The following is a 13927-nucleotide window of genomic DNA, read 5'->3' on the forward strand; positions in this document are numbered from 1 at the left end:
CGTTCACCCTTCTTTAGCGCTACCAATAATACATAATAATAAAACAGGAAACGATTTTGTCGATTATTTTTTTTTTTAATGAAGTTTATACAGAAATTTATTTACATAAAATATACACTAAATGTAAATTCCATTACACAGGAGATGAATCATAAGCAGAAAAAAAAACTTGAATTTGTGTAAAAAAATTGCAATGTTATTAGTAACAATCAACTTTTTTCAAATTATTAAACGTTCCATAGGATGATATTAAAAAATTCTTCTTGTGATGAATGGAAATGATATTACAAAATGAAAAGGAAAAAAGTCAACGTAATGAACGTTGTTACACACAAGTCTTTTGTCCATCATTCATATTTATACTGTTTTTGTTTTAAAATACAAGAATGGATTGATAAGTACATATAAAATATAGCTACAAGTAGGTACATATAAAAAAACGATTTTCTTTTTCTTTTAAATGCAATTCTTTGGCATCGACACATGCTTGCAATAATTAACAATCAATGAATTTGCCACAAATTCACTCGTCAGCTTTGTACAAAGATATAAAGTATTACCATATACGTACAATAATTAAACATACTTAAGTACAAGCAGTCGACTATAATACACTTACGTGTCTCCTAAAGCTAACACTTTTGAGTCTTTGAACTGTTTTCCTTGTTTCTTACATTACTTTAATCTCTGCAGTCATTGTAAATTTTCACAACAATTGTATATAACATTTTCAATAGTAATATAATGATAATCTCATTATATATATATAATGTATCTATTTTTTAATTTATAATTTATCTTTTAGAGTGCCCGTTGTTTCGTCACATTTCTTTAACACGAATAATAATAATAATAATAATATCATAGTTTCATGCTTATAATATACGTACGGGTGTGCACAATGTAATTGAGAATGCATAAAATTTATCTTTCTCATCCATGGTGGGCAAAATATTTAAAAAAGAGATGTTAAATAACGGTGCTTTTCACGATAAAACTCGTTAAAATTGTCGATAAATTGTAACTTTTACGTATTTACTTCGTCTTTCGAAAAAACATTTTTGTCGCATGCGATAAAGTGTGACAGATACCAGGTTGTGATAGGGATGGGAGTGCAGTCAAATCGTCTTCGCTCGTGAGGGATAACAGCTTGAACGTAGCTCAAGTCGTCGTCGGGTCAAGCCTGCTGCTGCACGTAAGAAACAACACATTACGTTTAAACGAATTTTTTCATTGTCACATCGGTCTTTTCTACTTTTTTACTTATTTTAAGTTTTTCTATTTCGTATTGCTGAAATTTTTCATCACTTTTACTATTTTTATAATTACATTACTTAACTAGCAACTTAGCGTAAAAGATTCACTCTAAAATTGTAGTGTTTTAGGTATTAAAGTAATATAATAATAATACAATCACTAAATATTAATAGTGAACTATTACTATTATTATTGAAGTGAAATTAACTATAAATATTAGTTTCAACTTGGAAGACATGAGCATGCTTTGTTAATGTGAAGAAGGCATGCAATTAGTAACTAAGGTAGTTATAACTCAAAAATACTACTAACAGAATTTGTCGCATATGCTTCTAATGAAGTTTAGCTTCTACATAATGTCATTACATAACAAGCGAAAATTAAGAAAAAAATAAATTGTGGGTTATTTATGCATGAACGTAAAATATTTACATATACCTGGATTAATTTAATCGTTTGATCTTTATTTCATAATATATTATCCACATATATTACAGTTTTCGTTTTTTTTTTTGTTTTTTGTTTTTTTTTTTTTTTTTTTTTTTTTTTATGTACAAGTATTTTCACTACAAGGCTGCATTTCTTTGAGAATCGATATTTTTTAAAATTGGCATTTGTAGCGCAATAATAATCATAATAATATAAATCAAACATGTAAAATGACAAGCAAATGTCGAAGGCTTAAATAACGCACGTAACATCGACAATGTAAACAACTTATAAATTTCAAAAAAGGTAACTAATACAAACGTAGAAATGCGAAATGCGAAAACAGGGCAATCATGAAAGTCGTTTTGTGTAAAGCCGCTGATTTCGTTTTTTTGTTTTGTGTGGGTGTGTTTTTTTCTACAGACTAGTCGTTTATACTCTTTTAGGCCCATCAATCATCAAGCGAGTTCAACATTTCATTCTTAAAAACTAATTCATAAATCACATTGATTTGATTAATTTTTGAGCCTATAAGAGAAGTATTTATAATGATTAAAATTTACAAAAACATAGTATTGACTATAAATATTTGTGGTATACAAATAATACATACAAATAACTGTAAAAATAATCATAACAAAAATGATGTTGAGAAACTTAATGTACACGTATTATTGGTATATACGTAGTAACTTTATTATTGATATACTACTTTTTCGTTCGAAAAATAAAATGTTAAATTTTAATATCTAGTGTAGAGTTAATAAAATGGCTCGTAAGTTACTTCCGGCGAAAATTTATGGCAACTGGCTGTTGTAAGTTTGATTCTTATAAAAGGCTTAGTTTTTTTTATTTTTCTAATCACTTTTAAACTATTCAATTAATTAAATTTTTTACATACTTACGAATACAAATGGAAAAAATAAAACTAAAAATGCTGTAATGTAGCGAATTGCGTGTAATAGATAGTAATAATTTTCTTATCCAAACTTAACGCAAGAATTTTAACAAATTGTGTGCCATGTTCGCAAATTTGATGAATAAAGAATTAAGAAGCAACAAACACTCGTTTACGTAACTGGATAAATTTAATTACAGTCTTTTTTTTCATATTATATATCATTAACTTAAGTCTTGTCAAGAAAACTTTGGTTCTCATTATCATTATTATTATTATTTTTTTTTATAAAAATAGTTACGAAGAACGTAAATTAAATAAATTTTGCGTTTTCTACCATTAAAAAATGCTTCCAATGGTACATTGAATCTAAATATTTAACAATTACTACTTTTCAAGAATGAAAAAGTTTACACAGCCTCTGTCAACTTAAACATGTTAAAGATACATAGCATTGCAAAACTTATAATCTCAATTTTTCTTAGTACTAACTCTTCCACTTATATTCGATGATATTTTAAGAAACAGTGCAATGATTCGGTCTATTTGATATCAAGTTTTGATAGATAATCAATTACTTTCTTTGGATTCCTTGCATAAGAATATCATTGAATTCAAGTATTTTGTTAATTAAATGTATGATAAAGTATCATTTATAAAAATATTTGTTTATCATAGTAAAATAATTTAAGGGAATGTATAATGAATTACATTTTACAGTAACAAAATTTCTCATTTTTCGATATCAAATACGATAAAATTACACTTTTACTTAAAATTTTAATATTTTTATCATTTAAATTTACTTTAGTAATTAAAAAATTATAGTTTATGATTGAGGTCGGACGTAAGAAGACTTACAAAGAAGATTAGGTTTGCAAAATTAAATTAAAATGTATAACACAAGCATAGAATGACTTTTTTTATAAAAGCAATTAATTCAAGTCTCGATATTTTTGTCAAACTAATTCGGATACCACCAGCTGTAAAAAATATTGCGGGGACATTAGCTGCTTGCTATAAATTATAAAAAATTTAAAACTAAATGAAAATGTTTTTGAAACTCTCAAAAATCAAGACAACACTTGCACTTGAAGAGATTGTCTAATTTCTAATAAGTCATATATATATATATATATATATAGGCAACGTAGAATCTACAAGATTTTCAGGTAATTTAGTTTAATCATACATTGATTTTACTTTTTAAACTTATCATTAGAAATAGTTTAATACTGACTTTCAAAAAGCGTAGTTCAAAATAAATTTCTTTATCATGTATCAAGCTTTTATACTTTCAAACATTTTGTATAGAATTTCTGTATGTAATGACCAATGTACATGATACGTGACAGTGAAGTAATGATCAAAATGTGACATTCAAAAGACTAAATGAATCGCGTATTTTGTGGAAGCCCATGGTTAAACAATCATAAATGATTTTACTTTGAATGCATAAAATCATACTAGGATACAGAAATGAAATTCTAATTGAAACTATAGCAAACAAACGATAAGAAAACCACGTTCTTTGGACTGTGAACGATTAGTAATTTGTAAATTTGTGCCTTGTATTGTTAATTTAACAAAGAATCTGTCACAGAAAGATCAGTAATGTCATTGACATATCAAAGGAAAAGAAAAAAAAAAAAAAAAAAAAGTCTTTAGTCGACGTAGAATGGCCGGATACCATGTGCTTTTGTGTAGGCAAGTGGTATCAATATTTTATTAGTCATATTAGTAATCAATGTACAATACTGAATTTATTAGTTTTAAAGCCCTGATCCAGTCACCATTTAATAACTTGACACGGTGAACTAGATGTTCAAATACGCAGTTTTAGAATCCAGATGCAGTTTTATTTTGGTTTGTTTATTAATTTCAGTTTACAGTGAAACGTACTTTTGATTCTTTGATGTAAAAATCCCGTACGATGGCAAAACCGAATATTTTCAAAAGTAATTTGGCAGTCTTCACGTTGTCGCTCAAATACGCTTAAAATACATCGTAAGTACGTGAAATTTTTACCTTAAATCATTAGAAATAGAATTGAAATGGAGGGAGAGACTACTGCTACTGGTTTATAATTATCTGCGTACATAGAAATCAACTAGAGCACGCATGCTGAAAAGACACCCATTACACGTCAACCAATGTCCCCACTGTAATCCTGACCGTTTAAGAGATTACGATTGTAAATGGCAGCCCTGTAACTATACCTATTTGTGGTTCTTTCGGGAACCGGGGGCGGCACCAGTGCTACGTCAGCGTTCACGAAAGCGCTGCTACCCTCGTCCACCTCACCGATGCAGCTCTCGGCCAAAGACGGCTCCATTTCCGTGTATGCTAATCTCGAGCGCAACAAGTACGCGTACGTTTTGTACCTTTTGAGCTGAACAAAAAAAAAAGAAAACAGAAAAAACACATTGTATATTTATGTATATATATATATATATATATTTTTTTTTTCAATAAAATTTGGGTTACGGAGGTAGCTAATGCTAAAAACTACAGCATGTACACACCTCAAAGTGTAAATAAGCATCTTTCTCTTTGTAATTTTGTATCGCCAGAGCTTTGGCACCCCTTTCCGGTGGATGCCGCCTGTGCTCGTCCAGTTCGATCTCCAACTTGTTGACTCTATCCTCGTGATCGCGCAGCTGTTCTCTCTGAACATCGAATCGAGCAACAGCAAGAGTCACGTGTACATTAGCAAATTGTGAAAGTTTGAAGGAAAATAATAAAAAGACAACACACAGCCTTATGTACTAAGGGGCCGATAGCGAATTGCACAGCTACTCACGGGACTTAATTTTGTATGACTGCATGGAAGCAAAGGCCGCTGAAACTTTGGTTGAGAACCTACCGCGCCGGCAAGCGGCTGACTGGAGAAGCTCGCACAGACAAAGTTGATCGTGTCTATCCAAGACTGTAGCTCTTTGGAATCGCTGAACGTTTTTTTTATTTTTTTTTGTTTCCCCAAAAAAAAAAACAATTCGATTAATACACATGTAAACAGAAATATCCATACACATATATAATGGCTCGAGTGTTTACCTAGTTTGAAAGAGATACTCGGCTTGATCGGCAGTCTGTAACCTGAAGACGTGCTGCTTCTTCGTGTAGTCGGACGCTTTCGTCGCAAGCCCGTGATGAATGCGTATGGCGTTGTGAAGACTGTCGCTACGAAAGCCATGCTCGTCCTTGTGCAAATACAATACAAGTTCACGGAGGGTGCAATAATACATTTTCCATCCTCTCTTGCCAAACGGAGCTACGACAACAAGAATAGATACAATGACAGTAGATAAACATCGCAGACGGAGTATCGTATGGACGATGAGGATGTAGCAATTACTTTTTTTTCCATTGGCGTCGTAACAACACTTGCGCATGACATAGCCTTTCTTGAACTCTGTGGCGCCAGTGACGTTTGGCACGTCGAGAAATGGATTTCCGGTGGCAGATATGACTTGACCGTCGCCCTGCTGCATCGCCTGAGAAGCGACCTCATCTCCCTCTTCGTCACTGCAATTGCAACAACAAAATGCATCATCACTCGAATTTATTTATCCAGTTTTTTTTTTTTTTTTTTTTTTTTCATTTTCATACTCACAGTGCCCACTCCAGTGGAAACGACTTGATGGCGTTGTAAAGCTGTTTCAACACCTCTCGGGGGAAATTTTCGCCGTCATTGAGCTCCGATAGATTCTCGATGAAATCCGCGCAAGACATCTTCCGGCCAATGTTCTGACCATGAAGATCCGTGTTGAGCAGCATTATAGCACACGTCAACGTATGTACAGCATCTACACGAGTTGGGGGGGAAAAGAAAAAGCCAAAACAATTATTCGTTGCTTTCATTCCATCAGTGGTTATTGCGGTAAAAAGCCAAACCAACCTTGGGAATTGAACGATCCCGGGTTGCAGTCGAGGTACCTCTTGGAGAAGTGAACGAGCACGCGTTCCCGCTCCTGAGTCTCGCCCGTCAACGAAAACTGCGCGAGGAACTTCCTAAGAGCCACGTCCAGCGTGTCCCGCTCGAAGTTGAAATACTTGAGATACTCTTCGGCGACCGCTCTGCTGAAGTCGTTGCTAAAGATAGAGAGAGGGAGAGGAAAAAGTAGCGAAATTAAGGTACAGCCGTACGACAAAACCGAGGACAAAACGATGTAGAGGAGTCCTTACTTTTTGCTGAGATGCCTCGAGACGTCGGATTTTTTGAAACCATCGAGGGAGTAGAGCCTCTTGGCCAGCCTGACGGCCGACGGCAAGTCGACTGCCTTCGGACTGTAGTGGAAGCTGTGCAGGCTCTCGATGTCGCTCTCCTCGTCGGCCGAGTGGGGCGGCGAGGCCCCGCTCTGTTGCCTCTGCTGCTCCTCGTAACCATACTGCTCCCTCTCGTCCTCGTAATCCCTGAACTCCTTTGACACGCGGAGAGACACACCCGATAAATTACAAGACTGCGCGCAGACAACAACAACAACTTTGGGAGCATGTTACCTACCTGATACGAGCTCTGGAGGTGCTCGGACCCAAGGCCATTGTTCCGCTGCTGGTGAGCCGTGGGCGAGTGTTGGGTGTCCGAGCCCGCGCTCCCGGGCCTTCGCTTCGGTTGTCGCGGACTCGCGTGCCTCGACTCCTTCTCCTGGCCCGGGCCCTTCACCTGTATCACTATCCTGTGCTGCTCGTCCTGCTGCTGCTGCTGCTGCTTGTAACGCTGGGGTGGCTCGCTCGCCAGGATAGTCGAGTCGCTGTCGCTTGGGTCGCTGACCATCATGATGTCCCGGGCGCTCAGTATGTCCATCGTCTCCTCGTCGTTGTAATCGGGACTGGACATGTTGCTTATCACCTCGGATTGACTGAAATCGCCGTTGGTGGGGAAGAAACCGACCGGTTGTTGTTGCTGCTGCTGGGGATGCAGCTGGTGGTGCGGGTGGTGCGGCAACTGTTGCTGCTGAAGGTGGCTGGCGTTCGGGGTCTGGCTCGGGGGCGGAGCCTGGGGGAACCTACGGGAGCCAGAGTTGGAGGACATGACGGAAGACGAGACCGAGGTCGGGGAGGCTGGCGAGAGGGAGCGCTGGGGACTCGTGGCCTCGGTCGAGGAGCTCGAGGAGTGGCTACTGGACGTGGACGACGAGGACGACGCCGAGGAGGAGGAGGAGCCGGCGTCGGAGTAGTGGGCCGAGGAGTTGCAGGGTACCGATGCCCCGCTGACCGGGGCGTTGTACGTCCAGACGATGCGGTCGCTCGTTGGCGCTTGGGTGCCAGCCTCGCCCCTTGTGTCCAGCAGGGTGTTGAGGGACGAGGTGACGTCGTCGTCCATGTCGGCGTCGACGCCGGGCATGGACGGGTCCTTTTGGAGCTGCAGCTGGTCCTCGGACCTCGAGGTGCGCACGAAGCCCGAGGTAGCGTAACCAGTTGTGGCCGCTGCTGCTGCTGCTGCCGATGACGACGACGACGACGAGGATACCCCTGTGGATCCGGTGGCTTGATTGCAGCTGCCGCTCGGATCGGCTTGGAAACCCCCGGAGGCAATGTCACGTTTGTTGGTGCCCACGGGCGAGCTGTTGGCGGAGCTCGAGTTGCCACCACCGCCGCTGGGACGCCTTTGGCCGAGCGTCTCGTTCAGGCTCGTGGGTACCGAGTTATGGTATTGGTGGTGATGGTGGTTGTGGTGGTGGTTATTGTTATTTTGGTGGTTATGGTGGTGGTGGTGGTGGTGGGTAGTCTGGTGGTGATTGTTGTACCTCAACGAGTCCGTCTTTATCTGCTGGTTCTGTTGTTGCTGACGTTGGTGATGGTGGTGGTGGTGGTGGTGATGTTGCTGCTTGTTAGGCAGAAAACCGGCGTTCTGGGGGGTGCGCGACAGGTTGAGCATCAGGTCACCCGTCATCATATACGCCTCGAATCTGTTTCGCGAGAATCACGAAATTTCCCCACTTGTGTTATTACTATCATCATTAATTTTAAAAATTTTTTTATTATTATCTTCGTGTTGCAAGCTATGGTCATTGGTAACTGATGTTCCATGCCACAATACTCTATAACTGAGCTCTGATGGAAGCGAAATCGGCTTGCATTTGTACGTGCACCCTCGTGGTGGATATTTTATTCATTTTATTTATCTTACGTGGGTGTGAAGAAGAAAAAAAAAAACATTCGCTTCCAGCAGAGCTTATGTATTATTTCGGACAGCACGAGAGTAAGTGAATTGGTTTGGTTTGATCTAAGCACTATACATATCGTTGTTGTTAGTATACAATATGTATTATTATTTAACATTGAAAACGACGTAGCTACTTTAATCTGATATCTACTATTGCAAGTATATAAACATTACGGCTACGTTTGTATAAAAAAAAAAAAAAAAATGGAAAAAAAATTCACATAGGTCTGGTGTACGTATAAAGGGGTAGTTAACAGCAAAAAGTATAGAATATAGTTGTGGAGAAAAAATAGAAAAAACAAAAATAAATTTGAAAAACAATTACATGAACATTTCAATGGTCCATTAAAAACATTAAATTCTAGAAAACTTTATATACGCCCTACTTTCTCTACGTTGCTACTTTAATGCATAATTTATCTTATTCTCTATCAATACTTTTTTTTTTACATAATTTTTTCCAAAACAATTATGTATCAATGCATGTGTTTCGGCCTTTCAACAAAGAACAGAGAACAAGTCACATAAGAGTTAAGCAAAAATTATAACTATCATTGAGCATCAATGTCTACGTAAAATGATTAAAAAAAATAGAAATTGGTAGATAAATTTATTTTTGGCAATATATACATTAAAATGTAATAATTTAACGTTCTAGACAAAATATCTGTCCGTTTCAATAAAAAAATAATAATAATATTGATTCGAAAAATAAAAATGAATTGAAACTGGTACATTACAATGTGTTTTCCTCTGAAATTCCTCGTGAAATTCGAGTGAGTACGTTGAAATTTGTTAAATATTAAAAAGTACATTCTTTGTCTAGGTCGTCAAATAATTTTATTATTACACTGAAACAAATATAAGTTAAAAATATCAAAAGTTATTTTAAAAACCTTTGACGCTAGGAAAAGTCAGTCCCTTTAAGAAATTCAAAAATAAATTGTTTTTTAGGCAATTAAACGTTTTGTTTAAAAATGACATGTTCCTAAAACGAAGCTAGGAACTTGTTGAAGTGCACCATCGTACATACACATAACTGTCTAATTTTTAGAAAAGAAACTAAATACGATGATTAATCAACAGTTTTTTTTTTTTTTAATTTTGGTAAAATTAGTGGCAACACTAATTATTCTTCATTTGAAATAAATACCCCGAGAAAAAAAAGGTAATAATTTTTGAAAATAAAACTTGTAGAATACTTTTCTTATCATCAATAACGTAATATGTAAAAAAAGCAAGTATGGGTGTAAGTTGATTATTTTTATACAATACAGTATACACACACGTGGATAAATAAATATGTTACCACCATAAAATTTCTAAGATAAGAGAGATGTCGACCTATTATTGCAGGGTCACACACGATATCTTTGAAAAACAAATAAGACGCTTTAAGTATACGACAAAAATGAAATATCGGATCATTTAGGGCTAAAATTTTTATAGTAAATTTAATCATACAACGTAATAGTTACAACCTATAAATCATAAACCTATAAAAAAAAACAAAAAAAACTACCTCGTAACTACACCCTCGAGACACACACTCGTATACAAGCGGATAAAAAGTTTCACCAGCACCAGCACGTGAAATCTCGACCTATGTATACAATATGAATTCCGCTGCTTGATCCAATTGTTCCAAATTGCAATTTTGTTTTGCGCACTCGCAGACACAAACAAGTTTTGAAAAAAAAAAAAAAGAAAAAAAAAAAAAACGAGGTCACGAATAAACTCTTGGTTTTCTGTCGTACCAAGCAAAAAACGTAGGGGGTTGTAAACACGAGCGAGTCTTCGGAAACGCATACAATAGATGTGCAGATGTCGGTGTGACCGTAAGTAAGAAAGACGCAAAGGTGAAGGAGAAAAGACAGCGAACATACCTGGGCGGGTTCTTCTGCCTGGAGAACTTGTCGGAGCCAAGGGGCTCCCACTGCACCCGGTCCTCCTCGTGGAAGTTGTCCGGCTGCTGTTGGGCAGGTATGAGCGCCTCGAGGTCCGACGATCCCGAGCCGTCGCTGCACGAGCCATTGCTACGCGACGAGCTGTGGCAGTTAGCCGCGCCCTGACCCGGCGCCACCGGACTGGCCACGAGCTCGGGCGAGCCCGACGAGGCGCGCCCGCTCTCCACCGACTCCTCGCCCATCGCGTCGCTCTGGGGCAGCAGGTTTCGCACGCGAGCCTTTATCGCCGGATCTGCACACGCGAGTCACTTTCTTTTTTTTCTTTTTTTTTCTATTGTTTTTTAAGATGATATGCCTATGTGTATTAGTATTGTGGATCTGCGGTCAAACGAAGTCATTTTTACTCCCGAAACCCGTGCACCACGTGTAACACACACAAAACCGATCCACCACGGAGGCTCCAAGGAAATTCAATCCTGTTTTTTTTTTTTTACAGTATACGTGTTCATTTATACGATAAAATATATATACTTTGAGACGTATCGGGTTACAATACGTCGACACAACTGCCCGCATGGGCGCCGAGATATTTATACACATATACGAGATAATAATGATGCTGATGGCTCGACGGAGGAGGAGAACGAGCATATAATGAGGGGGGCCGCGCGTCGCACCAAGTGCTCGATAAATACTTGGGTTGCGTAACTCAGAGAGAGAGAGAGAGAGCGATGACATTGGCTATCGTCGCTTCTCCGCTACATATATACGTGTGCTCGTGATGCTGATTGATGCAAACCGCTGCATGTGGTACGCGGCGCATAGGTAAATGTAACGCCAACGAGCCATGGCAGAGGTAACATCGTATACAAGCATGGGGACTCGGGGCTACGCTGACTCGTTTGGGGTGTTTGATTATCAATTGTTCCCTTGTATTCGATGAACGAGGCGCGAATATGAAGGATAAATGTATGCGTGATATAGGGTGAAAAGCCGGACGACAACTTACCCTTGCGCAGCTTCAACGTGACAGTGTCCGAGGAGAGCCGGAGACATTTTAAAACTGCAACAGAAGCGAAGTAGAGGTACTTGAGGTTTTTAAACGGGTCTCTTCACAGTGGGTAAGTATATAATATGCATGGCCATATAGGTATATAGTTCCGAAACCGGTGCTGTTGTTGTTGCACCCACAATCGTACACGTATAGGTATATATGCTTCTCGTTTGTGCAAAACCCAAGTGAGGAGGGTCTGCTTCGTTCGCGCTAAACCCGCTGGATATTTCCTTTTTGCTCTTTGCTCTTATACATTTTTTTTTTTGTTTTGTTTTTTTTGTTCAACGAACAACCGAGTGATTAGTAGTCAAGTACAGGTATCGCAAAGCCAAGGATGGACGGTACAAATGCCCGGGAGTGCGAGCGTTTTACAGGGCATGGAGACGACGGTTGATTTTTTTTTTTTTTTTTGTAATCCTCCGATGACGATAACAAAGTTATATATACGATAAGACACCGCTTACAGGACCGTTCAATCTACGGATTCATCGCCACCTCGACATTGATGGAGGAAAAAAAAAAAAAAAAAAAAAATATCGATGCTCTTTAATTGAATTTCCAGCGAGGCGAGCAATTTCAACTGGGGCGGAGGAGGCTGGGGCTATGTACGTAAGCAACACTCGAGAGGCGCGCGAAATGAAAAGTTGTACGCACAGAGCGATCCGGTCGCGCGCGAGAGAAATTTTCCGTGCGGTCAAACTTGATTCGACGCCTCAGGCTGAGAAACATGAAAATTGACGGGGGGGAGGAAGAAGAAAAAAAAAAATCGTCACCGAAGGACCGGAATATCGTCCCAAGGCCTCGGGATGAAAGTTCGTCCGAGCTGAAAACGGACCACGGGCGAAGCATCGCTGCCGCGGGGTAGCTGTTCTAATGGCCGTGCTATTTTCGCATATCTTTAGTAGATTTATCATGCATCCAAAAATTACGAAAAGTGTCTTTTACCCTGCATTATTTATCGGCATAATTCACGATTTTAATATTAATAATAGTTGTGTTGTACAGCTTTTTTTTTACACGTGATTAAAAAAAAAAAAAAAAAAAAAAAAAAAAAAGTGTTGTCTATAATAACGTGTTGGCGAGGGGATACGTGACCTTTTGAATAATGAATAGTAATGAGCAAAGATGAGCGTGTAGTTGAATAGATGGTTAAAAATTATGTAATTATAGTCACTTCATCATCATTCAAGATATACTAGTATTATCATGCAAATACATGTAAAACTGTATGTATATATTTACGTTAAGTTCCCAAACTCACGTGCGTCCTTCGTTACAGAAACAATAAGTTTGGGTTAATCACGTATTCATTCCTTTTTTCATAGAATTAAATAAAGTTGAAGTGATTAAAAACTCAATGGCGATTGAAATTATTACAAATTACTTTGAAAAATTTTAACCGAGCGAGTGCATCTCTTAACTAATTAAGTTTGAATTTATAATTAAAAAAAAAAAAAACGAGACCTTCGAATGAAGCGCATTAAAAACGTTTTAGGTCAGATGAAAAAATTGCAACAAAGACGTTCTTCATTTAAGATATAACTCAAAGTCAGGAGAATCTGCTAAATTTACGCTCCACGCGCTTTTGGAAGATAAGTATCCACCCTTTCGTGCAGACATAGCGCCACTGTCGCTTTTATCTTTGTTTTTTTTTTTTTCATCCCTCTTTCGCTTACTCGAGAAACGTAACAACTCAAATTGTGAGCCTTTATTTTTTTTTTCTTGCATATTTTGTCAAGTAATTATTAACTGCACCAACGAAATATAAGGAGCTCAGCCACCAAAAATTAAAAATATTACTCGCTTGTTTGTGTTAAGTTTTTACATCAAGGTATTATAGTATTTTTTTTTTTTACAATAGAATATTAAGTTGATTACCTTCTTTAGTACTGAACCGATTGACGTCGACTTCGTTCACCCTCAGTAAAACGTCGCCAGCCTCGACCTGTGAATCAAATTATTTTCAAAGATTAAAATAAATCAAATTACACCTAAAACACGTGTCTTGTGTCATTTGTAATTAAGATAGTTATAATGATTATAATTATTAATATTACGTATGTGATAAAAGCGAAAGAAAATATAAGAGTCTTAAATAAATAATGGAGTTTCGTAAAATTTAATCAAAAGACACCCTCCATAGTTAACTTGTTTGATATGGTCGTGCGTAAAAGCAGAGAGCAGATATAATATTCAACTATACTAATTTATAC

At 37.7% G+C, this 13927-nt stretch overlaps 1 protein-coding gene across 7 annotated transcripts in view; it reads right to left on the reverse strand.

Annotated features, from left to right (window-relative positions):
- Positions 1–6: 6 nt before the first annotated feature.
- The window catches only part of Efa6 (Exchange factor for Arf 6), a 42891-nt gene continuing 28970 nt past the window's right edge, over positions 7–13927 (reverse strand). For 2 of the 7 annotated variants that reach the window (XM_089589879.1, XM_089589882.1), the window contains exons 2-13: positions 13593–13659; positions 11670–11723; positions 10640–10952; positions 7092–8496; positions 6773–7008; positions 6486–6679; positions 6201–6393; positions 5943–6112; positions 5642–5858; positions 5388–5532; positions 5110–5253; positions 3724–4976 (exon numbers count right to left, since the gene is read on the reverse strand). In XM_089589879.1, the coding sequence (XP_089446005.1) occupies positions 4731–4976; positions 5110–5253; positions 5388–5532; positions 5642–5858; positions 5943–6112; positions 6201–6393; positions 6486–6679; positions 6773–7008; positions 7092–8496; positions 10640–10952; positions 11670–11723; positions 13593–13659 (3384 nt within the window). In that variant the 3' untranslated portion in view covers positions 3724–4730. Of the gene's footprint in view, positions 1190–2676; positions 3568–3723; positions 4977–5109; positions 5254–5387; positions 5533–5641; positions 5859–5942; positions 6113–6200; positions 6394–6485; positions 6680–6772; positions 7009–7091; positions 8497–10639; positions 10953–11669; positions 11724–13592; positions 13660–13927 lie in introns of those variants that run through there. The other 5 variants (XM_089589880.1, XM_014348368.3, XM_089589881.1 and 2 more) reach the window with 5 other exon arrangements.

The sequence above is a fragment of the Copidosoma floridanum genome, unplaced genomic scaffold (genome assembly GCF_036245765.1).
Source record: "Copidosoma floridanum isolate Cflo_tuat_1 unplaced genomic scaffold, Cflo_Japanese_pri ptg000009l, whole genome shotgun sequence".
Lineage (NCBI taxonomy): Eukaryota > Metazoa > Arthropoda > Insecta > Hymenoptera > Encyrtidae > Copidosoma > Copidosoma floridanum.